At 51.7% G+C, this 26,799-nt stretch overlaps 1 protein-coding gene across 1 annotated transcript; it reads left to right on the top strand.

Annotated features, from left to right (window-relative positions):
* Positions 1-3,997: 3,997 nt before the first annotated feature.
* On the top strand, positions 3,998-24,781 carry KCNG4 (potassium voltage-gated channel modifier subfamily G member 4). Its single transcript, XM_067718397.1, has 4 exons — positions 3,998-4,569; positions 4,952-5,158; positions 6,270-7,029; positions 17,800-24,781. Coding segments are annotated over exons 2-4 (1,533 nt in total). The 5' UTR covers positions 3,998-4,569; positions 4,952-5,156; the 3' UTR covers positions 18,571-24,781.
* The last annotated feature ends 2,018 nt before the right edge of the window (positions 24,782-26,799 follow it).

Raw genomic sequence — 26,799 nt, 5'->3', positions numbered from 1 at the left:
ACATACAGATTCTCCTGTTTCTTTTTCACAGCAGAGTTAAAGCAAGAGTTTTCTCTTGCCTTTATGACTACGAGTTATTTAGTCATAAATAAATGACCAGCCCCCTACTGAGGGATATTTCAGTCATTTCCAATCCACTGTTATCCCAGACTATGCTGCAATGAATATCTTTATACAATTGTCTTTGCATGCATATACAAGCATATCTGCTGAATAAATCGTTAGACATGTGATTGTGGGTCAGAGGGCACCCACATTTCTTGTTTTGGTCAATAGTGCCAAACTACCCTTTAAAAGGGTGGTACCAGGGGAGTGGTCCAGTGGTCAGGACTCTGAGCTTCCATGGCAGGGGGCATGGGTTCGATCCCCGGTCGGGGAGCTAAGATCCCGCGAGCCATGCAGCCAAAAAAAAAACGAAACAAAAAACCAAAACGGATCGTGCCAATTTACACTGCTTCCAGCAGTATCTGAGTGAGTTACAGTGGGCTCTGAAAAACACATATAATTTATCAGATTTCACTGATCTGGATGTGGCCCAGTCTCTGGGGCTTTTTATAAGCTCCCCAGGGTGATGCTAGAATGTTCCAGGGTGGAGAACCGCAGCTTTCATCACCAAAGGCTCCCCCAGGCCAGCGTAAAGTCTGTAGTCCTCGGCAAGGTAGAGAAGCACATCGTTTTGGATTCCCACCTGCCTCTCTGCTCTCTGGCATCACGTACTCGCTGCCTGCCCATTGAGGCTTAACGGGGGGGTGGGGGGGTCCTGCTTGGGGAGTGTTAGCCTGGTCGCCTGGTGAGCTGCATGTGCTGTGATACACAGAGCCGAGGGGCACGGGCTTGCAAGAGCCGAGATGTTTTGTTGTCAGCACGAAGTCTCGTGATAGGAGTATTTACACCACAGTAATTGGCAAATGCTACAAATCAGCATTCTCCCCCCCAGAAAGCCAGTTATTACCATTGAACAGCCCGCCACCGTTTATTTGCCTCGTCTGCTCACTCATAACACGCTGGCATCTGCTCTTCTCATGCTCTGTTATCAGGAGGCTTGAGCTCCTGTAATAATACACGACGGTGACGATGGAAATAATAATTTCTTATGGAACATTTACTATGTGCCAGGCTCTGAAGTCGTGCTTCCCGTGCATTTACTCATTCATGCCTTATACTCACCCTGTGAGGTAAGGACTATCATTACCCCATCTCTCCCGAGGCACAGAGAGGAAAGGTGACTTGCCCAAAGTCACACAGCCAGGGAGGGACAGCTGCAGCAGAGTAGATCTCAGTGAGTGTTTGTTGCATGGATAGATGGATCTTAATTTCTGGAAGCAGGTGCTGGCGGGCCTGGCTGTGCAGACAAGGCAGGACCTTCTCCTCGACAAATTGCAAGTCTCTCTGATGACCGGTTTGGGACCTGCCTGCCCCTCCCCCAGTCAGGGTTTCTATTAGTTCGCTCTCGCTACTGTAGTAAACGCCACAAGACTAACAGCTTGGAACGGCACACATTTATTATTTCACAGTTCTGGAGGTCAAAAGTCCAACATGGGTGTCACCGGGCTTAAAGACATCTACATCTTAATCCCCAGGACCTGCAAATATGTTACTGAGGGGGCAAAAGGAACTCTGCAGATGTGATTAAGGATCTTAAAATTCAAAGAGTATCCTGGATTACCCGGCAGGCTCAATGCAATCACAAGGGTCCTTATAAGAGGGAGGCAGGAGAGTCAGGTAAGGAGATGTGAGGGTGGAAGCAGAGGTCAGAGTAATGCAGCCACCAGCCAAGGGGTGTGGGCAGCCCCCAGGGACTGGAAACAGATTCTCTCTCCAAGAGTCTCCAGCAGGAGCGCAGCCCTGACAATGCATTGCTTTTAGCCCCTAAGATCCACTTGGCACTTCTGGCCTCCAGAACTACAAGGTAATACATGTGTTCTTTTAAGCCACTACATTTGTGTGTTTTGTTACAGCAGCCCTAGGAGACTCATTCATGGTCACAGGTCATCCCTTTATCAGAAGAATATGGCAGGTGGCAGTCTTTCAGAAGAGAACGAGGATGGGCTGGCTTAGGCTGTCCTGTATCCCAGACTTAGAAGAGGCTAGAAAGGGATGGGGGCCTGGCTATATTCTCTGATTAGCTGAGGTCAAGTGTACACAACGGGGGAAATATTGTGGGCAGGAAGGCAGTGGCATTAAGTTAAAAGGGAATTAGGACTTTACCAAGCCCTGTGGAAGGACTCATTTGAATACCCTGGGCCAGGATGCCTGGACAAAGTGACGGTGCTGATAGAAGGCACTGAGGCTGTGGAAAGCACACTGGCCTGCCATTGGCTGGCCCTGCGAGCTCAGACTCTTTCCTCCCTTTTCTGGGTCTCTTGTGGGTGACTTCTTAAGATAATAATCATGATAACAGCAAGCACTTAAATGGGACTTGCTTGCCTTATAAATGTAAATTGACATGTTCAGTACCCATAACAAACCAATAGGTAGGTTCTATCATCTTTATTTCACAGATGAGGGAATTGAGGCCCAGAGAGGTTAAGAAGCTTGCTGAAGGTCACCCAGCAGGGACGTGGTAAATTCTTGATTGGAACCCATGCACTCCAGATCCAAAGAGAGCTGAGAGGTAGGGGAACAGGTTGGGGGAGATTTGGCCAGAGATGTTAAATCGAGATAAGTAATAAAGAGCTGGGGGAGGTGGGGAGACAGAGAGAGAGAGGAGGGGAAGAAGCCAGCAGGAGCTTGAAAGGTGATTTTGGTACCTCGTCTATGAGAGGTGCTGGAGCAGCTGTGAGGTCTGAGAGAGCTGGGGAGTCAGGTGAAGGGGGCAGAGGGTCTCCATCACTAGCAGGCGCCCTGGGGTCTCTTGGAGTGGGCGGAGTGTGGTGACTGGGCCTTGCGGGGCCACAGCAATTATTTGGGTTACACTTATAGACGCACTATGGGAAACTGATCCGATTGAAGCTGCCATGGTGAGGCAGAATCTCATCCCTCCCTGCCATCTTCTTTGTCTCCCGCCCCCCAATTCCAGCCCCCTTAATCATTCATGCAGAGCCCTCAGGTTTCAGGCAATACCCTTTGCAAAGTGCTACCCTAGACCGGCTCCATTCCATCAGCCCCTCTGCTCCTGCCTGGATTCCTCCCACTGCCCGGGCTGCAGAAAGCCCACAGAGGTCCCCCCACTCCTGCCACCCGCCTCCAGGTAGCTTCGGAAGACTCAAGCTCGGACTTCCTCGCAGATCCTTGCACCAGAACCCGGAGTCTCTGTTAACTGCACATTCCAACCAGCAAGGTGACTTGAGCAAGCCTCTTCACTAGACCTCCAGGCCTCATCTGCAAAATGCAGCTGATAATAATAACTCCATTCTGGAAGCCAAGAGATTGGGCCTCAGAACCTCTTAAGAAAATTAGGAAGAGCCAGCGTACACTGAGCGCCTACTTGAGAAGATGCTTTTGCAATTTTCGCCGTCACCGCTTTCACTGTACTCATTTGACCGGGGAGAAAGCTGAGGCCCAGAGAGGTGAAGTGACTGCCCAAGGACACACAGCAAGGCAGTGCAGAGCTGAAGCCAGGACGCAGGCCCTAGAACTGGGCCTCTTCCTCTTTATCCCGACCATGCTGTCAAACCCACCAGAAGGAGGCTGCCCTGTGCCTTCCGGCGTGACTCTCCCCCAACCCCCTCTCCTTCTCATATATTTTACAAACAAGGAAACTGAGGCTCAGAGGCACAAAGTCACCTGTCCAAGGCCACCCATCCACTTACATGGGAACCAGAGATCCAGGTGTGTACAACTCCAAGCTCACACCACTTCCGGGTCCGTCACAGAGCCTCCGGGACTCCCACCCAGCGCTCGGATGCTGGGTTTCTCTGCACTTGTCCCAGGCCTGGGCTAGTTAAAAGCAGCTCCTCCTGCAGCCTCAACGTGAGCACACCCCACCCCCCATCATCAGCACATCCCGAGGAGCTTCCGGGATGCCTGGGACAGGTAGCTGCAGATGCCCCAGCCCTAAGGTGCCCTCCGCTCCTTCCGAGTTCTGCTCCTCCTTGGAAGGGAGGGCGGACAGCTGTCCTTGCCTTCCAGGCGGTTGGCAGAGCGGCGGCTGCTCCTGCCTGCTGTCTGGCTGATGGAGAGATTATTTCTAAGCCCTTCCCATCCTCCCACCCTCTTCTCTTGCAGGACCACACTGGCTTTCCCGGTGGGACTCAGAGTGCAGAGCCCACCGCTGAAGCAGGACAGCTGGCCCGGCTCCCTCCCAGCACGAATCCCTCAGACCCTCACCTCTCATGGGGAAAAGGGATTCTGGGAAAGGGGATTGGAAAAAAAAAAACCACCCCACTCCTCCTGGGCTTTTCTGCAGCTGCTGGAGAGAGAGCTGCAGAATGAACGGACTTCTGGTTTCTGAAGGAGGCGAGGAAAGGAAGGTTGAAAACTAACTCAGCCAGAAACTGCTGTGTTCGGGCTTTTTCTTTTCTCCTCCTTCATCCTCACCACAAACCTGGCTCTTCCCTGGGCATCGAGACATGGGCTCCCCTTGCCCGGCAGAGAAACAGCTGGAAAGAGGCTCCCTGAGACAGGAGGGTGAGTTAAACTTGGGGGGAAGAAGTTAGTGTTTGCTGCAGCGGCGGGGGCTGCGGATCGCACGGTGCTCTTAAACATCCTTTGTCAAAGCACCGTGTTGAGTGAACACCTTTCCCACGCTCTGGAAGGACATTTGTGTGCTGGCTACTTCTGGGGGGCAGTGGGTTACAAAGTTGGGTTTGTGCAGTGAATTCGGAAAGAGCACTTTGGGGGGTTCTAGAAAGAGCCTCCGGCTGGGAGACAGAGTCCCTGGTTGCACTGGGACTCGCTGTGTGACCTTGGATGAGTCACTTCAGCTCTCTGGCTCTGCGTCTTTTCACTCGGAAAACAAGAACGCTTGGGAAGCGGCTCCCCTGATCTCAAAATACGCTTCTTTCTGCAGGTTGCTCATCGTTCTCTGGCCGTACATTGTAAACGAAGTAACGCACGCAGAATAACAGACGATTGTGTGGCGAGCAAGTGTGAAATGCATCGGCTGTGATGCAACTCTTCGCTGTCTGCTGGAACCCAACTGCCTCTGAAATTGAGAGGAACTTTTATTTCCATTCAGCTGATGAGTTTTTCTCGTGATTGGAGTGCATCTTGGAATGTAAGGTTATGGACGCTTTGGAAACAGCTCTGGCTAGAATGAATAGCACAGGAAACAGTTGCGGGAGGCTGAGGATGTGAAATATTGTGGCGATGATTTTTTTTAATGCATGGGCTAAATCTAAAACCCTTCCCTGTAAGTCAAGCACCCCAAATAGGTCTGAAATGAAGAGAGCATTAGAGGCCCCTTCATTTCACAGATAACAAGACCGAGGCCCAGAGAGGGGGAGTAACTGACTCAAGGTCACACAGCAAGGTGGCTGAGGAAAGCACCCAATGAACACGGAGGAGTGCTCTCATTGATAGCAAAGTCCTCTAAGTGGGAAAGCAAATAAGAGGGCTCAGGTGATCGTTGTGGAGCTTCTCCTGGGAGTCAGACACTGTGCCACATACAGTTCCTCGTTACTTAACTTTCCTGGGCCTCAATTTCCTCATCTGTAGAATGGGTATACTAATGTCTACCTCATGGGGTTGTTGAGATGAGTTAACATAGGAGAGGCATGTGGGTCAGTGCCTGCCATGTCAGAAGCATCTAGAATTGTTCTTAATATACACTTCACGTGTGTTACTGCACGTAACCCTCACTGTGTCCAGTGAGGTGGGCACTCAAACTACCCTAGCTGTGCAGATGAAGCAAAGGGCTCAGAGAGGCTGAGAAACCTACCTGGGGTGGCAGTCCGTAAGGGATCGCAGTTCACCTGGCAGTGAACTTGACAAAGTTTTACACCCTAAGCTCTATTTTCAACAACCGTACTTTGCAAAGTTGGGATGAGTCTTGTCATTGCCATAATGATGCTGAGATCAGAGAGGTTAAGCGACATACCCAAGACCACACAGCCTGAAAGTGACACAGCTGTTCCAGGGAGATTCTTCTGAGATATAAATAAATGCTCTATCAGGGAAGGGATGTCATCATCATCTCTTTTTGTTCACTGATAGATCCCAAGCGCATAGTGGTAGGTGCTCGGTAAATCTGTGTTGGATGGAAGATTAAGAGAATAAATGATGCAGGTGCAGTTGCAGGAAAGCAGACATGAGGAGATGCTGTCTAGGACTCTGCCCTGAGACTGATGTCTCCCCGTTCTCTTGCTCTTGTCCCTTTTGGGTGCCAGGACGTCTTCGGTGATACCCATGCCTTCCAGAGACAGGGGCCTGCATCCCAGACACCATCACCTCGGCTCCTGCGGCCCTTTGAGTCAGTTCTTGCCACGGCCCGTGGAGCCCCCGTCCATCAAGGGCATTTACTACCGCAGGGCCCGGAAGCTGGGAGCGCAGGACGCCTCCTGGACGGCGGACCTGAAGAAGGAGATGCTGGTCAACGTGGGGGGCAAGCGGTACCTCCTTCCGTGGAGCACGCTGGATGAGTTTCCACTGAGCCGCCTGAGCAAACTCCGCTTCTGCCAGAGCCACGAAGAGATCGCTCAGCTCTGCGACGATTACGACGAGGATAACCAAGAGTTCTTCTTTGACCGGAGCCCCAGCGCTTTCGGGGTGATCGCAAGCTTCCTGGCGGCAGGCAAGCTTGTCCTCCTCCAGGAGATGTGCGTGCTGTCCTTCCAGGAGGAGCTGACCTACTGGGGGATCGAAGAAGCCAATCTGGAGACGTGCTGCCTGCAGACACTGCTGAGGAAGCTGGACGAAGTGGCCGAGCTGCGCACGGAGGAGACGCTGCAGTGTCGGGCAGCCGGCCGCCCCACCGTGCACACGTCCCGCTGGGCGCTCTTCATGAACCGGCTGCAGGAGATGGTGGAGAACCCGCAGTCGGGGCTCCCGGGAAAGATCTTTGCTTGTCTGTCCATCCTCTTCGTGGCCACCATGGCCGTCAGCCTGTGCGTTAGCACCATGCCGGACCTGAGGGCAGAGGAGGACAAGGTGAGTGTTCCGTCTCTCTGTCGGGCGTGGTGCCCGGGACCCGCGGCACTGAGGGCCCACGAAAACGTTTAATATCGTTGCAAACAAGAAGGAAAGAGGGACTTCCCTGGCGGTCCAGTGGTTAAGACTCTGCCCTTCCAATGCAGGGGGCGTGGATTCGATCTCTGGTCAGGGAACTAAGATCCCACACGCCATACAGCCAAAAAAAAAAAAAAAAAGAAAGAAAGCAATGAATATGATCCAGTGTGAATTGTATTCATTTTCACACCGATGCAGTAGTAAAAGATAATTTTATACATTTTTTTTGAAGAAGGAAGCACATAAAGGGCACCCATGAAAGTCATGAGGGGCCCTGCCTCTGATAGAGAGCCCCAGGCACTGACAAAGCCACCGTGGTCTTAGTGGGCTGAGCTGGCCCAGCCCAGCCTCTCCTGGCTCTGTGACCACTGGCGAATTTCTCCGCCTCTCTGAGCCTCAGTTTCCTCCTCTGTAAGACGGCTCACATCACTATGAAGGTGCACACAGTCCATGCACCCATCGCATGTTAACTGAGCAGCTACTGTGTGCCAGGCACTAGACCAGAACCAGATTCCCTACCTCCTTAAGCCAACTTTCTCGTGGGCATCTCAGCTCCATTGTCAGATGAGTAAACTGCGGCTCAGGCCACTTAGCTTCCTAGGAGTAACCAAGTGAAGATGCCGATGATGACAGAGACTCTCGGCCCTTGTTCCTGAGCCTCCCAGTCAGTCCCACCGGTTGGGGAACTCACAGCTGAGTTGATTTGGAAGTGACCCTGCCCCGGGAGGCCAGGGCAGAAACGTTTGCTTGCCCACTCCTGCCGTGTCTTTCTGGGAAGCTGTGGGAGACTGCCCACATCCCCCAGGGGGCCAGATGGTCTGAGAAATGAGATAAGAATCTAACATTTTGTTGGGAAGGTTATTGGAGAGCTTCAAACTGAGAACTGGATTGTTTCCTAAGTTAAAATGTTGCTCTATAATCCTCACGGCTCTGCAGCACCTAACTTATGGAGCTTACATTATAGCAGAGAGAGAGCCGATAAAGAAAACATATACATACGGCAGTGCAGGCTGTATATGGTTTATAACTGGTGTTGGTTGACCTAAGTTCCCTTCTCTTAAACGTATATCCCAGGGCTTCCCTGGTGGCGCAGTGGTTGAGAGTCTGCCTGCCGATGCAGGGGACACGGGTTCGTGCCCCGGTCCGGGAGGATCCCACATGCCACGGAGCGGCTGGGCCCATGAGCCATGGCCGCTGAGTCTGCGCGTCCGGAGCCTGTGCTCCGCAACGGGAGGGGCCACAGCAGTGAGAGGCCCGTGTACCGCAAAAAAAACAAAAAAAACAAAAAAACACATATATCCCAGGGAGGATCAGAGAACTTTCCAGATAGAGAGGACTTAGATGGAGAACTAGCCAGTGCTTCACACCCGGAGTAGGCTGTCAATAAATTTTTGCTGAATAAAATGTATCTTGTTCAACCTATTAATATTTTGTCCTAAAGGAAACCAACCAAAATGTTTCGAGTTTCAAACAGCTTTTTTCCCCATAGAGAGGACTGTAGCTCTGATTGTAGGCATTTCTTTCATTCTTTAGAACGAAATCATGTAATTTAATAGCCTGGTTGTTCACAGAAATATTTACATGTGGACGCTGTAGTAAAAAGATTAGGACAAAGTAAGGGGCCTCCGTCCTCTGTCCCCTAAGGGTGCCCTTGATCCCCGTTGCTGAGGAAGGACCCCTGGATTTTTCACAAGCCTGTTCCTCTTAGGGATGGATTTTCAGGGAGCCGGGATTTAGATTGTGCAGAGGGACAAGCTCTTTTCAAAGCCTAATGCTTTGAAAATTACCCAGGGTACGAACACAGGTTGGTGTAACAGGGACTTGGAAAATTAAATTAGAGGTGGGTAAGAGGCCCGCAGAACCGGGGAATCAGGCAGCCATTTCTACTCGTGGGTCAAGGGAGGTGATGCCCCCGGTCCAGTTGCAACCTCTGTGCAACTGTGAAGCCACCCCTGGGTGTTCTGCCCAGAGAGGGCTTGGGAGATGCAGCCCTCCAAAAAAATGTGTGTCTATTTCGATGGTGATTCAGAGAGCCTGGAGGCTGAGGACCAGGCGGGCTTCGTTCTTTCAAACTGCGCCCTTACATTCACATAAAAAGATGATGTCCTTTCCCAGCCACACGTGCCTGGTATTTCGTATTTGTCCTCTGGGACATCAGTCTGAAAGCAGCGATTCAGCACTGACTGCAAAGCTGGACAGCTACTTCTGGGGACAGGAAGTACCCAAGAGGTGTGAGGGTTCAAGTCATCCTGAGGGGATGTGACTTGCAGAACACCTCCATCAGACACGGAAGAGGCGTCACGCAGGGTTGGAGAATTAGCACACCTGTGAAGAAAGCATTTTCCTTGCCCTTAATTCTTCTAGCTTCTTACAGCAACATCCCTTGAGTAAACTTGGCAGTTGGGGTGCAAGGTCTGTGCCCGAGATTGCAAAGTAAGATGGAGGAGGCAGGAGGCATTGTGGATGGGAAAGACCAAGCCAAGTGCCTAAGCACCTCCAGGAGCATTCAGGCTCTGCTGGGTTCCCTGGGAGAGCTCGGCCCAGAAGGGATGAGAGAACTGATGCTTATTAAGTGCCCTTCAGGAGGCTGGCATTTCACAGGATGGACTTAATCCTTGTAACAGCTTTGGGAAGTGAATACCACTTCTACCCCCATTTCACAGATGAGGAAACTGAGGCTCAGGGAAGCTTTTTATCACTTTCCTAAGCTCAAAGTTAGTAAGTGGCAGAGCCAAGATTTGAGCTCACCTCTGCCTGGCTCTAAAACCTGACCCCTTACACCCCTTCCTCCAATGCTCGGCCCTCTACCTGTAGGCTAGACCCTCAGCCTCAATGGCACTTAGCACTTCTAAGGCATCTGGACTTTGTGAAGTGCTTCTCTGTCCAGGGTAATGGTTCTGAGTGCCGACGCCCTGGGTTTGAATCTTGGCCTCATCCCTCATGAACTCAATGATCTCAGAAAAGTCACTTAACTTCTTTGAGCCTCAGTTTCCTTATCTGTAAAATGGGGATGCTATTAGCCCTTTCCTCAGGGGGTTATGGTGAGGATTAAAAGAGTAATTTGTGTAAAGGGATTGGAACAAAGTCGACACACGGGAAGTGCTCAAAAAACGTTAGTCGTCATCATTGTTCACTTATCAGGTACTAGTTAACAGGAAGTCACCACATTTGTCCTTTTATTCATTCATCAACAGTCACGCAGTACCTACTAAGTCTATTCTTCTAGATGCTGCAGATAAGACAAATTTCTCACTTTCCTGGAGCTTATATCCTGAGCATCCCAGCTCCCGTTTTTAAATTGAGGTGAAATTCACATAACATAAAATTAACCATCTTAAAGTGAACAATTCAGTGGCAGTTAGCACATTCTTAAGGTTGTGCAGCCAACACCTCTATCAAGTTCCAATACATTTCCAAAAGAAAACCCTGGACCAATCAGGCAGCCGCTCCCCACCCCCACCCTCAGCCCCTGGCAACCAGCAGTCTGCTTTCCGTCTCTGTGTCCCTATTCCAGACACTTCACATAATGGAATCATACAATATGTGGCCTTCTGTTTCTGGCTTCATTCACTCCACATAACGTGTTCAAGGTTCATCTGTGTGGTAGCCTATGTCAGTACTTCATTCCTTTTCAGGGCTGAGTCATATTCCACGGTCTGTAAATGCCACAATGTGTTTATCCATCCAGCCAGTGATGGATTCCTCAGGTTCTTTGCTTCCCTCCGCCCAAGTCCTCTACCGGGGCTGTCACCCCTGCCATTTAGCCCTAGCGCCCTTTCCTTGTAGCCCTTGCCTGGCCTCTCTGCTGCTCAGAGCACCTTGTCCGCCCTCTGGGGGAGTCAGAAGGTCACCAGGCTGCTACAGCTGAACACATGGTCCTTTTCTCTTGACCTTTTTCTTCCTCCTTACTGCTGCTACCTGGCTCTGCCCTCGGACGAGTCACTCTGTTTCTCTATGCCCCCATTTCCTCTCCCATAAATGAGGATAATGCCAGCACCTGCTCAGAAGGAGGCAACAGGACCGACGGTCTATTCACGATGTGCCGGCACAGAGCCAGCACTGGCTATGTTTACCCACCTTTGGGATTCGCTCATGCCCCTCCCGCCCGCGCATCTGCTTTGTCCCTCAAACTCTCTCCCAGCTCCGTGGGACCCCTGGGGACAAGCACAGGCACATGCTCGCACATCCCCTCCTGTTCTAGCTTCTACTTCTGCCCAGAGGTTTGCTTGGGACTTCGGGGATGTTGCAAAGGGACACACTCTGGATTGCATCTGTGCAAAGTGCACTGGATGGGAGCAGAGCCTCGGTGCGGCTGGGGGTGGGATGGTGGGGCTCTGCTTCCCCCGCCCCCTTGTGCCCTGTGCTGTGCTTTCTGCGTCTCGCTGGGATGGGGAAGGAAGGAAGGCACAGACAGATTTTTTTTTTTTTTTTTGCGGAACGCGGTCCTCTCGCTGTTGTGGCCTCTCCCGTTGCGGAGCACAGGCTCACGGACGCGCAGGCTCAGCAGCCATGGCTCACGGGCTCAGCCGCTCCGCGGCACGTGGGATCCTCCCGGACCGGGGCACGAACCCGCGTCCCCTGCATCGGCAGGTGGATTCTCAACCACTGCGCTACCAGGGAAGCCCGGCAGGTGGATTCTTAACCACTGCGCTACCAGGGAAGCCCGAGAGATTTGTTTTTTTTTTACAGAGAGCTTTTTAAAGACCAGGTGGAACCACTGGGGGCCCTGATGGAACAATTCCCTCCTGGCGCTGGTGCAGCTCACCTTTGGGGCTGCAATATCCTCCCCCTCCTCCCCACCTTTGATAAAAAGTCTCGTGCCGGAGCCAGTGTCTCCTCCTACCTGGCCCCTTCTTGGATCATGGATCAGCTCCAGAGAGAACTGCCCGCTCTGTAGCTTCTCTGTGTTCAGTGACATTTGGTAATGGCTTTACGGAATTCTTCTTAACCTGTTTTGGGAGTTGTGTGTGTGTGTGGGGGGGGGGGGTGTTCCCTGCCCCCTGCTGAGTCTCCCTATATCCCAGCCAACAAGCACTATTCCCCATTTCCTGTATGAGCCCCCCTTTCCTGAGTATACATACTTCATGCTGTCCCTCCTGCCTCACCACGCTCCCCTGGTCTCTGTGCATTCAATTCCGAGCCCCTCCCACTCAGAGCCCCCATGTGCCAGGGTTGGGGAGTCTGGGCGGCTAGGACAAGGGAGCCAAGGGTAGGGGCAGGGCTGGGGAGGAGGGACGGCGGCTCAAGGCGAGGGCGACAAGGGAGAGGATCGTGGAAGGGGCCTGCATGAGGGGAGGAGGGCAGAGAGACCTGGCTCTCGGGGAGAGGCATGAGTCAGCACCACCAGGTACCGGGACGGGGAGGACCGACGCCAGCACCAGAGGCACAAATGATGGATTTCACAGCCAGGAGGAAGGAAAGGGAGGGAACTGGGTGGAACTGCTGAATGGGGCAGTGGGACCAGCACTGAGCTAAGCGGGTAAGACGTGGCCGATTCTGGCCTCATTCCCAAAGAGGAGATGGCAGGCATTGCTGTGAGAGAGACAGAGGGTGCAGGGGAGGCTCCAAGGTCAAGACTTTGGCCCCGAGTCCCTCCCAGATGGAACTTCTAGAACTGGCCCTAGCTGTACCTGCAGCCATCTGCTGGTCAGCCTGTCCAGATGGTCCCTCATGGACAATGGCTTTGTCCTCAGAAAGCCCTGGCCTCCCTCTGACCCCAGAGCCCTTCAGAGTAGCTCTGCTATGGAGCTTCAGGAAAGGATGGGGCAAGGCTGTGGACCTCACTCCCTGCCTCACCCAGACTGACTTGGCCACTCAGACTCAAACTCGAGGTTCTTTTTTATTAAGATATAATTCATACCCTCAAATATTCAAGTGCACAAATCAGTGATTTTTAGTATGCAGTAATGCAACCATCCCCACTAATTCCATAACGTTTTCATCACCCTAAAAAGCAACACTGCTCACACTTCCAATTATTCCCCATCCCCTCCCCGCCCCCATTCCACCAGCCCCAGGCAACTGCGAACATACTTTCTATCTTCATGAATTTGCCTTTTCTGGGAATTTTATAGATATGGAATCATACAATATATGGTCTTTATGTTGGCTTCTTTCACTGAGCATAAGGCTTTCAAGGCTCATCTGCTTTGCAGCACGTGTCGGGACTTCCTTTTTTTTTTTTTTTTTTTTTTTTTTTTGCGGTACGTGGGCCTCTCTCTGCTGTGGCCTCTCCCGTTGCGGAGCACAGGCTCCGGACGCGCAGGCTCAGCGGCCATGGCTCACGGGCCCAGCCGCTCCGCGGCATGTGGGATCCTCCCAGACCGGGGCACGAACCCGTGTCCCCTGCATCGGCAGGCGGACTCTCAACCACTGCGCCACCAGGGAAGCCCAGGACTTCCTTTGTATGGCTGAATAATATTCCAACATATAGAGAGATCATATTTTGTTTTATTCATTCATCCGTTGGTGGGCATTTAGCTTGTTTCCACTTGTTGGCTGTTATCAATCACACTGCTGTGGACCTTCATGGACAAGTTTTTGTGTGGATGTGTGCTTTCAGTTCCTTCGGGTACATACCTAGGAGCGGAATTGCTTGGTCATATAGCAAATGTATGTTTAAGTTTTCTGAGGGACCGCCCACCTGTTTTCCACAGCAGCTGTACCACTTTACATTCCCACCAGCAATGACTGGGAGGTTCCAATTTCTCGACATCCTCACCAACACTTGTTTTTCTTATTGTTGGTTTACTATATCATATTAGTTTCAGGTATACAACAGAGTAATTCGATATTTTTGTATCTTATACTCTATTTAAAGATATTATAAAATACTGGCTGTATTCCCTGTGCTGTACATCACATCCTTGTATCTTATTTATTCTATCCCTAGTAGTCTATACCACTTAATCCCCTTTTCCTAAAACTTGTTATTTTTTGTCCTTATAATCACAGCCATCTTAGTGAGCGTGGAGTGGTATCTCATTGTGGTGTTGATTTCCAACTCTGATTTTAAAAAAAACAACCAACTTTTCTGGATGGAAAATTTGGAGCATTTACAAAGTAAATAGAATAATCTAATGAACCCCCAGTAAGTACCCATGTCTCAGCTTTCACGATTGTCCACAGTCTGCCGTTCTGGCTCTCTCTCTCTCCACCCCCTCCCACCCACAATCATTTAGCACCACGATCATTCATTTTATTTTTATTTTACAGTTTTATGGGTGACATTTACGTACACTGAAATGCACAAGTCTTAGCTGTCCAATGTAACAAATGGGGCACACCCACAGCCCTGTTTAATATGGAATATTCCCATCACCCCAGAATGTTCTTCCAGATCTGTTTGTGGTCTTCTCTACCCCATCCAGAGGCAGCCACTCTTTTGGTGATTCTGTCCACCTCAGGTGAGTGTTGCCCGCTCTTGGACTTCACCTGGATGGAAACATAGCCCCGCATCCATCTGTGACATTCGTCCATGCTGTCACACCGTTCACCCCTCCGGCCTACCTGGGGCTGGTCATGTTTCTCTTCATTGCAGGAAGGAATCAGAGCACGCCTCATTCGTGGTGACAAGCCCCTCAGGGGGGTGACCAAGCATCCCCGTTTGTCCAGGACTGAGGGGAAGTTCTGGTGACCTGGGACTGTCTGTTGCTCAACCTGGAAAGTTCTGGGCAAACCAGGATGAGTTGTTCATCCTACCTACAGAATACAACCAGAAACTTCCTCAGAGAGAGGGTGACTTTTTTCTTTCCTTCCATTCTAGTTTTCTTCAAATACTGCCTGGCCTGGGAATTATTTTCTCAGCTCGAACCCCATAAATCCCTGCCATTCCAATGCCGGCCGCTAACAGGGCATTTGTCTGAGGACCAGTGCTGGGAGGTTGGTTTAGGCTGCAGAGCGGAGCAGCCATGCAGGGGGTGACTCGGCAGAGCACTTGTTGCAGGGCAGGGAGGTGGCCGGTGGGAGGTGAGTGGTGCATGCTTGGAACATCCAAAAGCCAGCACCAGAGGCAAAGGGAGGGAGGACCCACAGGGCCTCCTCTGCCTCCCAGGAGTCACCTTCCTGAGCTATTGGGTCGCTGGTCTGGGAAGACTATTCCCAGGCCACAGAAGGCTCTTACGCAAAAGAAAAAAACTCCCAGAATGTCAGTGATGAAAGAGGCCTTATGGAGAGGATCTGGCCCAGAGGCTGAAAAACTTCCAGGTGCCTCTGAGTCAACAGGAGGCCTCGCCAAAATGCAGATTCCTGGGCCTCGCTCCAGGGCTTTGATTTTGTGATGGGGCCCCCAGAATCCACATTGGTAACAAGCACTCTAGGGCACTCTGATGCAGGGCTTATGAATCAGCTTTGCGAAATCCTGATTCTGTTCCACCCTCTCCATCAGAAACTAAAGCACAGAGAGCGGCGGCAGTGACCCCAGAAAAGTCACACAGCAAGTTTGTAGCAGGACTGGGGAATCAGGACCCAAAACTCCTGAGCCTTCCAGAGTCCTGAAGCAAACCCCAGGCAGTCATGGCAAAGACCTCTAGTGTGTTGGAGAATTTCCGCAGCCTCCTGTAAAATCCAGGATAGGAGAAGGATAGTTCCCCTTAAACAGACCAGGCAGGCTATGTCTGCAACCAGTGAATCATCTCATCCGGGTAGCTACAATGTTTCACGTACCTTCGGAGGCAGCAGCCTGCTAACTTCTTTACCTGCGTCATTTCCGTTTGTCTCAACCCTCCCGAGGCAGTGAACCGGGAGAGAGAGCTACCCAGCACTGGACCGGCGAATAGAGATCAGGACGGCCCAGCCTGTTTTTCTCTTCAAAGGCCAGACAAAAAGATTATTTCAGTTTAGTATTCCTGTGAGCCCAGGCACTGGAAATAATTTCTTTTTCCACATCAGAGGTTTTTAATCCAAAGAAAACTGTGCTTGTCAGCATCTTGCTTTTCACTCAATCAACTGGCTTTGGTCATTGGTTCACTCATCTATCATAAGATACAGATGATAGAAGATATAGACACAGATGGAGACAATATAGAGATAGATGCAGATAGAGATGAAGATGTAGATGTAATATTTAGAGTCAGGTTCTCAACTCTAGCTCCACATGAGAATCATTGATGGGGCTTCTGGAAAATTCTACTGCTCAGGCTAAAACCTAGATCAAGTAAATTAGAATCTCTGGCATCCCGACCTGGACATCAGGATTGTTTCAAAGCCCCCCCCCCAGGTGATTCTAACACGTGCGGTCAAGGCTGAGAACCACTGCACTAGAGCAGAGCTTCTCCAAGCTTATTGAGCACACAAATCATTGTTGAAATGCAGATTCTAGCTCCGCAGGGATGCCGTGGAGCCCAAGATTACATGTTTCTAACAAGCTCCCAGGGGAGGCTGATGCTTTAGGTTCCAGGGCACACTTGGAGTAGCAGAGGGGCTAGCGGAAGTCGCTGTTGGGGGCAGGGGTAGGGGTGTGAATGACACAGTGAGGAACCCACTGGAGCCCCACCTGGCTGGGATCTCAGGAGGGACATAGTTGCAATCCGCCTCACAGGGCTGCCGGTGTCCTCTCTGCCTGCCCCAGGCTCCAAGCCCCCAGAAACCATGTCTGCTTCTCTAGTCCTTTACCTCCGGAGTCTAGCATGGCACCTGGCACAAGGTGAGTCCTCCGTGCAATTTTGTTGGATGAATGAATGAGGGATGGCGGGCAAAACAGCGCATAATCTCTGGGAGGCCATCTACTATGAACGTGAGCTCAGACAATTTATCTCAGCGCTCGGGACCATTTCCTGGGCCATAACTGAAGCCGGCTGCCTGCTCACGGCATCACTGTGGGGCTTAAGTGACAGCACCAGAGCAGTGCCTGGTACACAAGAGGTGCTTATGTCATAAAGGAGAAACTTGGCCTCACGATAGAACAGCTTTCAACACGGTAGAAGTTGGTTTGTCTCATAAACAGGGACCGAGGTGAGTGGGCAGCTCTCATTCTGACACCTGGATTTTTCCCACCATGATGCTCGTCCTTCCCAGGGCGTTGGTCCAATCTGCTGGTTCTAAGCTGGGGAGCCCTGGCTCACAGGAAGGGGAGAAAGAGTGTGCAGGAACTCACGCCAACACTAAACTCCTGGAACTGGGGGTGGCATGCATCCCCTCTGTTTATATTCTGTGGGTGGGGGCTTAGTTATGTGGCCATGCTTAGCTGCAAGGGAGGCTGGAAAAGTGGTCTCTGATCTAGCTGACTGGCCATGCGCACAGCCACAACTTGAGAACTATGTAAAAAGGGGGTTTTGGTAGATGACTAAGAGTCTACAACAGGGCTCCATCGATGTACAGCTAAATGATAGATAGATAATATATAGAATATAGAGACCATATACTATACAAAGAATATATAGAGAATATATATTGAATGTTTAATATATGCTATACTTAATATATCAGTATATTGTGATATGTATTATATAATATATATTACAGTAACATTATGTATATTATAAATATTAATATATTATAGAATATATTAGTACGTGTTAATATATTATTAATATATATTTAATATATAAAATAGAGAGAGAATATACCTTTAGTATAGAGACTCTGCATACGGAATCGATATCGGTATCATTACAGATCTATGGAATTGCTTTTCAGTGTGGTTAGTTCGCCATTTCCGTCCCCTCTCTACCCTGCGTTTTGTCGTCTCTCCAGGGCGAGTGCTCGCAGAAGTGCTACTACATTTTCATCGTGGAGACCGTCTGCGTGGCCTGGTTCTCCCTGGAGTTCTGCTTGAGGTTTGTCCAGGCCCAGAACAAGTGCCAGTTCTTCCAAGGGCCCCTCAACATCATCGACATCCTGGCCATCTCCCCGTACTACGTGTCCCTCGCCGTGTCCGACGAGCCCCAGGGGGACGGCGAGAGGCCGAGCCGGAGCTCGTACGTGGAGAAGGTGGGGCTGGCGCTGCGCGTGCTGCGGGCACTGCGCATCCTCTACGTGATGCGCCTCGCCCGCCACTCGCTAGGGCTGCAGACGCTGGGCCTCACGGTGCGCCGCTGCACGCGCGAGTTCGCCCTGCTCCTCCTCTTCCTCTGCGTAGCCATCACCCTCTTCTCTCCTCTGGTCTACGTGGCCGAGAACGAGTCCGGGCGAGTTCTGGAGTTCACCAGCATCCCGGCCTCCTATTGGTGGGCCGTCATCTCCATGACGACCGTGGGCTACGGAGACATGGTCCCGAGCAGCGTGCCGGGCCAGATGGTGGCCCTCAGCGGCATCCTGAGCGGGATCCTCATCATGGCCTTCCCGGCCACGTCCATCTTTCACATTTTCTCGCACTCGTACCTGGAGCTCAAGAAACGGCAGGAGCAGCTGGAGGCTCGCTTCCGCCGCCTGCGGAGCGCGGCCCCGGCCAGTGAACGCGAACTCTTAAACGACGTCAAAGACCTGATCCTGGAGGGCCCTGCCTTGCCCATGGCATACATTTAACTCCAAATCCCCCCTGAATATTCCAGATCTTCAGCCCATCGCCCTCGGCTCACATGAACTGCAGAGCACCAGCACCTACGTCATCCAGTGGTGTGTTCCTAGAGCTTGGGGGTCACTCCCAGGGCTAGGAGGGGCTCGAGGCCAGAGATGTTTGGTTGGGTGATTCTTGACCCTCCTGGCCACGACGTTCACGTCACTTGCCGTTTCCTCTCTCCCTGCTCCTCGCTGAGCACAAGCAGGTTCGCTTGCTGGGTTAGGTCTGTCTCCCTTTAATCTCGTTTCCTTTCCTGCAGAGTCTTCAACAACCCAGGCTAGCTTCCAGACACCTAGAGAACCAAGCCTACAGAATTCCATTCCTCCCCGAAGACCCTCTTTCCTGGGCCAACCCACCACCAGGACCTGGAGGGTTCAGTCACTGCAAACCCTTCTGATCAGATCTCTCCACCCAGCTCTACTGGGGGTTCTAGCCGGGGTCAGTTTTGCTATTGTTCACACCACCAATGGCATTTTTCTAATGCAGCTGCCTTCCCCCAGCTCTGGAAGCTCTTAGCCGAGAAGGCAGAACTGGCCTCCACGTTAAGTCCCACAGTGGGGGATGGTGGCCTGCCACCCCTCCTGACGCACTTGGGACCTGGACAGGAGCGGCACTTGTCAGCACAGCGGGTCCTCCTTGGCCACCTGGGCTCTTGGTGAGACATCGTCCAATTATCCGGTCCTTGGCCTTGACAGAGGCTAACTCTCACAGGGCACTGCATTGTCGCTTGAGAGAACCATTCCTGCTGCTGGTTCCCCCAGCACTGTGGGGACCTCGGCCTTCCACTCTCAGCTAAGCCACCACAGATGCAGCGCAGAAACGAGGGCAGACCTAGGATCTGCCCCTTGCCTGCTCCCCCGCTCCCCCGACCCCTTGATGCCAGAGAATAGACGTCCTTGGCTGATATTTCAATGAATTCATTTGCTCATCCATTCATTCATTAAGAGACCCGGCCCTTTGCATCCAGAGTAGGAGGCAGAGGTAGGACCAGGTCCTTAGAGATAAAAGCAGTGCGCCCTGAGCAGAGGGGAAAGAGCAGTGCATTCTGGGCAGTCGGCTCCCGGAGGGCTTCACAGAGACACAGGAAGGGGTTGAATGCGGAGGGCTGTTTGGGCTGTTTGGGGAGATGGAGCTGGAAAGGTGGGCTGGGATGAGATGCTGTGTAGCGGACTTGGACATTTCGGTAGATGGAGAGGAGATATTGCAGATGCTGGAGAAAGGGGTGATGTGAACGGACTGCAGGTGTGAATGATTATGATGATGGGATGGGTTGCAGGAGTACCAGCTGGGAACAGGGAACAGTCGAGCAGGTCAGGCAAGCTATGAGGGCCTGCCTCCTCCACGTCATTAATCGTACAAGGTGGTGACACCCCTGGAGTCTCATCTTTTGTTCCCCAGCTGAGCACACCTGGGAGGGGCCTCGATAGCACCTCCCACCAGTGATTCGGCCGTGCACAGCTGCGCACCGTCGGCTGTAAATCCGCTAAGAGCACGGGGTTGCAAATGGATGATGGAGAGAAGATCGTGGACCTGTGGATCTGATGTAGTTCATGTGTAGGCGCGTTAGCATTTCATCAGTGGGGACAACTTAACGTGCTGTTTATTCATTCCACTAGTATTTAGTGCAGGCCTACTATGTGCTGGGCACACGCCTTCCCCTGACCTCAACGCCAGGGTCAGTGTGGCCTCGGCCTCTGGCACAGGGGGCACCCACATCGGCATCTAGCTTCAAGCTGGCCTTGATCTCGCGGGGAGCCCTTGTTCCCTTTGACTTCTCCGGGTGCACTCCCAGCTGACAGACACACATGTCCCCGTCCCTCTAACTCCCCCAAAGTCAGCGGGGCACCCCCCAGTCCTTCCCATGCTGTTCCACCAAATAGGCGCTTTGCATAGTGGCGAGGTGGCCAGTCTCACAAGGAAAAGCCCTACCCCCTGGAAAAGCCTCCTGTGACCTTAGCCCCTTTCTGTCAGTTTCACGCATTGGGCTAGGTCTGTGGTTTTCCAGCTGGGGTCTCACAAAGACCCTCAGGGCGGCTGTGTGGGTGGAGAGCTCTGAATCCCAAGGTGCAGCACTTGCAAATAATGATTTTTAAAAGAATGTGCAAATTTCTAGATACCCTTCCCCATTTCAGTCATGGCCCCCATTGGGGGCGAGCTCACCCCAGATCAGGGAAGGCCTGGGACCCACATCAGGCCCCATATCGGTCCTTCTTCTTCTCATTGGAGACTTTTCTGTGCTGCGTGCCTGAGGCAATAACTCCCCACTCTGGCTCAGCCCATCCTGTGACTGGCTCCCACCCAGGCCTCTCCGTTTTCCTCTGTTTCCCATACCAGTCATCTGAACAAAATGTGCCAGGACTAAAAGAAAAATAGGTGAGCCCATCCCCAACATTATAAGGCTCTATAACGTCTCAGTACATGCCCGGTGGAAATTCTTTACCAAATTAGAAGTGGAAAATTGGAATTGATCGCTTACATGTGGGGCTTAATTAAAGGCTCTATTTTTTTCCCTTCCCTGCAATGTCCCGGGGGGATTGGTCTCCTTGTGTTTAGTCTAGCCTGGCAGAGCAGCTTTTCCTTCATGCTGATTGGGTGGGATGGGGATGACCAGCGAGTTGCTAGGCGGTCTCTTCATCCCCATTGGCTGAAAGGAGTCTTGCGATTCCCAGAAGGGCTTGTTTTTCTCGGAGGCCAATGGGCATGACTGCAGCCAAAAGTCAAAATTTTCCAGCTGAAGGCAAAAGAGCAAAGGCCCCTTTACTTCAAGCTTATTTTCATGCGGCTTCCAGAGGCAACTTTAAAGTGTTGGTTCAACACCTCTCTAGCCAGAGTTGAGCCCAAGTGAATTGAGGATGGATGGGTTAATTCTTCAACGCAATGCAAGTGGGGCTCGACCCACTGACTCTATTTTCATAGCTTTTAGGACTGGAGAAATTGACGCCTGGAAGGCCCATCAGAAGACAACCTAAGCAGGTGGTTTCCATGAGGTGTCCCTGAACGTCTGGTGATTAAGTGTGTCTCAAAATGAACAGCTTTGAGAAAGGGTTCAATGATTTTATCAACCCTCAGGGAATCCATGATCCCTGAAAAAGGACAAGAAGTTAAGTAAATCAACTTCTGCATTTTAAGATGGAGAGACCAAGGCTCAGAGAGGGAAAGCCACCTACCCAAGGCCACACAGCATGTTCGTTTAGTTAGATCCGAGCAGCCTGATTCCCAGCAGGACACTCTTGCTAGTATATCAGCTCTTAGGTTCATCTGAAACACTGCCCAAGACCTCAAAGAAAATATTCAAGACAAGATTCTAACACTTTGCCATGCCACCCTGAACAGAGTAAGGAGGGTGGTCTTGGGGTCCCTGGGTACCAACACTTAACCCTTTGTATAACATGGGCATGGAAATTGATTTCACTGGGCCTTCCTTTTCTCATTGATCCCGTGGAGAAGGTGGATGAGGTAGTTGTTAAATTCCCTCCCAGCGTGGACAGTCTGGGATTCTGGAAGTTCATTGCTACAACTTATACGATGGAGAGAGAGGGGCAGGTAAGAAACAGGGAGAGAGGTGAGAAAGAAAAGCTCACCACAGTCCCTGACTATCCGCAGAATTGCTCCCATAGCAACAATCAGCAAGTAGTTCAAGTTTGAATAGGAGTTCATGAAGATCTGTCCACCAGCTGCCCGCCACACGCCTACCCACCCACCTGGGTGCCTCGCCCCGGTGCCTGGCTGCACGGCTCTACATGCCCCCTGCCCACCTCCCTCCAGCGGCGTTAAACTCCCTCCCTCCTCTCGTTCTTGTCGAAATGCTCATAACGGGCATCACTTGTTGAATGATTACTAGGCACCCTGCAATTGATTTTTTAACATTTTATTTGGGAAACACGTCAAACTGACCAAAAGTTGCAAAGAGCAAAAACAGTACATAGACAACTCCAATACACCTTTTAAGAAACATTTGGCCCCATTTGTTTTATCGTTTGCTCTATTTTTTTATTCCCTATATAGTATGCTTTTCTGGACCATTTGAGAATAGATGACTATATCACGGCGCCTTGCTTTCAGAACTTTAGAAGGTAGTAACTGGAAAGCGTATCAGAAGCCCATGGGTCCAAGGATTCCCAGCCAAGAGCTTCCACAAGGGCTTTGGGAATCTCTGGAGATGACGTGAAACAAAGCACGTGTACGTTATGTGCATTTCAGAGTGCAGTGTTCGATGATTTCATCAGGTTCTCAAAGGAACCTATGACTCCTCCCCCAAGTGAAAGGATAGAAGCTCTAAGGTAAACCAACTCCTTCATTTTAAGGTGGAGAGCCCAAGGAGACCCGAAACGCTTTGGTACGTAGATCCTAAGGATAAGGATATTCTCGCACAAAGCCGTAATGCAGTTACCGACGTCAGCACATTTAACTTGGACGCACTATTTTAATCTAATCTACTGCCTGGTCCGCTTCTGTCAGCTGCCCTAATAATATCCTTTATAGGCTTTTCCGTCTGGGACAGCGTCCAGCACGGGCTTGGGTGTTGCATTTCCTTGTCCTATCTCTTTAGCCTCCCGTGATCTGGATCTTTCCACAGCCTTTCTTCGACACAGATGACATGGCAATTTGGGGTGAGTATGGACCTCTCCTTATTCAGTAAAACACGCCTCATTTTGTGCCCATCCCATCTCCTTGTGCTGAGATTGAGGCTGTGCCTTCCTGGCCACACACTATATCCGTGAGGTTGTGTCCCTCTCAGGGTATCACATCTGGGGGCGCCATCACCGGTGACATAAAAGCCCTTTATTTGCGAGGTGACCCCAGGAAATGCTGGCAAGGGAGTGGAGAGTGAGAAAGAGAAAGAGAGCAGGGGAGTGGTGGCCGGGCCCAAGGCATTCAAATAAGAAACAAAATTAACCTCTGCTCCCATGCGGGCCGGATAGAACATGCCAGATGGCCGGCAGTGCATGGACCATTGGCGCCTCGGTGAGGAGGAGAGAGGGTCCGCCTGGCAGGTGACCCCATCCCCGAGGCTCAGAGCAGGTCCTCACTCTCCAGCTGCCACGAGAAGGGGACTGTCCCTTGCCCTCCTGACCCCGCCAGCCCGGGAACCAACCGCCTGCCTCACAGATTCTCAGAGCTAAACGGTCCCTTACGGTCACTGGGCCCAACCCGGCCCTTTTATGGGTGTGGACCCGGAGGCCCAGGAAGGGGACGTGATGGGGCAGGTCACACGGTCAGAGGCGGCAAAGCCAGGACTAGCAGGCAGCGCCCGCAGCTCTGAGCCTCCGGACCCTCGCCCAGCGCTGGCCTCATCCATCATTTGACATCTAACCGAGGGGCACCTCCGAGAACACAATGTCAGCTAAAAGTAAAACAAAGGGACGCCGCTGTCCCCACCAGTCCTGTGGCTCTGGGGCCGTCCAGAGCAGCCCGGCTGAGGCCGCACGAGCCCAGCCTCCCTGGCCGCCAGCTCCAGGTGACGCGCAGAGAAGGCACATGACTTTCATAAATCACCTTTCCTGCAAGAGGAACAAAGGGAAAAAAGCATGAAATTGGGCGCCCTGAGCTAAAATGAGCCAATCTCGCTGTTCCAAAGGCTTCCATTGTACTCAGTCAATGACTGGCTTGAAATATGATCCCCTGGGAAACTCAGCAATTTCACCTGGCGCCTTCCTAACTAAGCTTTCCCGGGCTCCCCCCACCCCACCCCTGCTTGCAACTCCTAGAGAAACATTAAACTGTACTAAGAAGCGATAAGTGGCTGCTCCGGTGTATTGGGGCAGGTCTAGCCTCGGGGACTGCTGGGGCTGACCTAGGGATGTCGGAGGAGGTGGGAGGGTCCCCCAGGTGATGGGTGGCAGAGGTCAGGGCTCACCAACCCCTGGGCTGTGGCCAAGTCAGAAGTTGGAAGGGCAATGGTTAGTTTCTGGGGCAGTGTTTCTTAAATGCCTGCCGCGTGCCAGGTGTTGTTCTGTCAGCAAGACAGATGCTCCTGTAGACCTGGGTAGAGGGGAAGAGTGGGGCAGAGAGGGAGACCCAGGATAAGTCAAGAAGGAAATAAACAGGACAAGCAGAGCCTGTGATAAGCCCTACAAGGGAAGAGGGCAGAGTGGTGACGGGACTAACGTTACATACGTGGCACCGGCCCTGAGGAGGTCTGCCCTGGTTCTCCCAGATGTTTGGGTCCCCCCGGAAGCCGACCCCACGGCCAGGATTTACATGCAGGCAGTTTGGGAGATGAACTGAACCAACACTTTACATCTTTAGGACACACCCACAAATATCAGTGAGAAATATTTTGTTTCCAAGGACAGGAAACTCTAATCAGACTTCATTTAACAAGCAGACAAACTAAAGGAGACTTATTGGTTCTTATAACTGACAAGACACAGGAGTTCAGGTGTGGTGTAATCACATTCTTCAGGTCTTTCTGAATGCTTCTGCGGCTCAGCAAAAAAGAGCTCACAATAAAATGGGAATTTTCAAAATGCCTTCTAGAGCCGCACTTTAGAATGGGGATTTTGTTCTTTCCCTCTAACCCACTCCCGTAAAGAGAAGACGCTATCATTCATTCATTTTACATTCAACGCTTATCTGCTGGGCATGCTCTTTGTGGGGGACCTCAAGGAAGGGATGGAGAGAAACAGGCAACAGGCTGACCTCCGGGAGCTGGGAGCAGCCAGGCCCTATGACAGCCACCGACGATGACTGCTAACATCGGGAACAGTGCTCGGCACACTTCTCAGTTCATCCCACCATGACCCTGCAGGCCACGTGTTTGTGACCGATTTCCCAGGTGGGGAAACTGAGGCTTGGAAAGGTGGAGTAGCCCCTCAGCCGCTGGGTCCACACCTGCGCTCAGCGGTGAAGACCACACACGGGGAGGGGCAGCGCAGTGCTGGGGTCCAGGGCAGACCCCCGGAGCTTGGAGCTGCAGGGAAGGGAAGGTGGGCATGATGGCAAAGGCGTCGTGGAGGAAGCGGCGTTTGAGCTGTGCCCGGCTGCGTTACGTCACCTCCCTGCTCAAATATGCTGTTGTTGGCAAAACCTCACTCAGAGGGGATCGGGCCAAGAAGACATTAACAGGCTCTCCGTTTCAGAAGCAGCCTTCATCGTCACCCTGCAATCATAAGCTGAGTCAAAGGAACTGAGCGAATATTGTGTAATGAGGACTGTCTTGGGAGGGGGGGATTGGCCAGGCAGGTTTATGCAACATGGGGACAAATACTGCTTACTGGGCAGAACGCAGCAGAGTTAATGTCATTCTGAACAGCTTGTTTACCCACTGATTATGTGATTAATGAATATCAAAAGGCTCGCTGCACAGAACTGCCATTTGGAATGGCTGGTATATTTCTGGATCTGGTTGTAGTCACCATCGCAGGACAAAAAGGAAATCAATTTAAATGCTCTCCAGGGGGAAAAACGTGTAGTAAATGTGCTAATTAATAGGCTTGGCTGTTTTAAAAATCCTCTCCATCCCTGAAAAAAATAACCATGAGAAATCATTATTTCAAAGCTGGCCTAAGTTTGTTTTCTTTTAAATAACAACACGGGTAAATAACCTCGCTGTTTTCTCAGTTAAAGAAGAAGAAGAAAAAAAAATCAGCGCTTACCTGGCTTTGGAGACCCTCCATCCGGGTCCAAACTTCCCTCCGCCCTTCTTTTGCACGTGCGCGTTCCTGGACACCTGTCCTGCCTTTGGCGGCTACTCCCACCTCCCCCAGCCCCTTTCCCACCCTCTCCCAAGCCCGCCAGCCCGCAGCTCTTTCTCTCAATGGCAAAGGCTGTGTCTCCCACCCTCGTGGCCGTTAGGAGAGCCGAGGAGAGATGGTCGGAGCCAGGAGGAAGCTCCTGGAGCCATACGGTCCAGTCACGTTATAAAAGAGGTCGGGGGTTCTGTCCAAGGTCACAGAAGCAACTCCAGTGGCAGCCCAGGCAGTGAGTGGGATTGAGGGGCTTGGAAGTCAGGTGCCTGGACGGGAACCGCAGCTCCATCCTGACCCCGCGTGCTCTTGTGGAGGTTACCCAACTTCACCTTGGGAGTTTTCTCACCAGTAAATGGGGCAGCGATAGCATCTACCTCTTCCATATGACAGCATCTGTAAAGCCTCGGGTGCAGGGCCTCCAGAGCCTCTAGCCTCTCAGCTATTTCCTCTGCCCCCACGTCCCTCCCAGGTCCCCACGTTGACAGCGGCACTGGTTGAAAGGGA

Source organism: Pseudorca crassidens, chromosome 20 (assembly GCF_039906515.1).
Source record: "Pseudorca crassidens isolate mPseCra1 chromosome 20, mPseCra1.hap1, whole genome shotgun sequence".
NCBI classification, from domain to species: Eukaryota; Metazoa; Chordata; class Mammalia; order Artiodactyla; family Delphinidae; genus Pseudorca; species Pseudorca crassidens.
This window is presented reverse-complemented; position numbering and strand designations above follow the sequence as displayed.

Bases quoted from the DNA above. Each gene is read 5' to 3' on its own strand.
- KCNG4 (XM_067718397.1), top strand. The intron at 7,030-17,799 runs GTGAGTGTTCCG...TCGTCTCTCCAG, and splicing joins TGAGGGCAGAGGAGGACAAG to GGCGAGTGCTCGCAGAAGTG.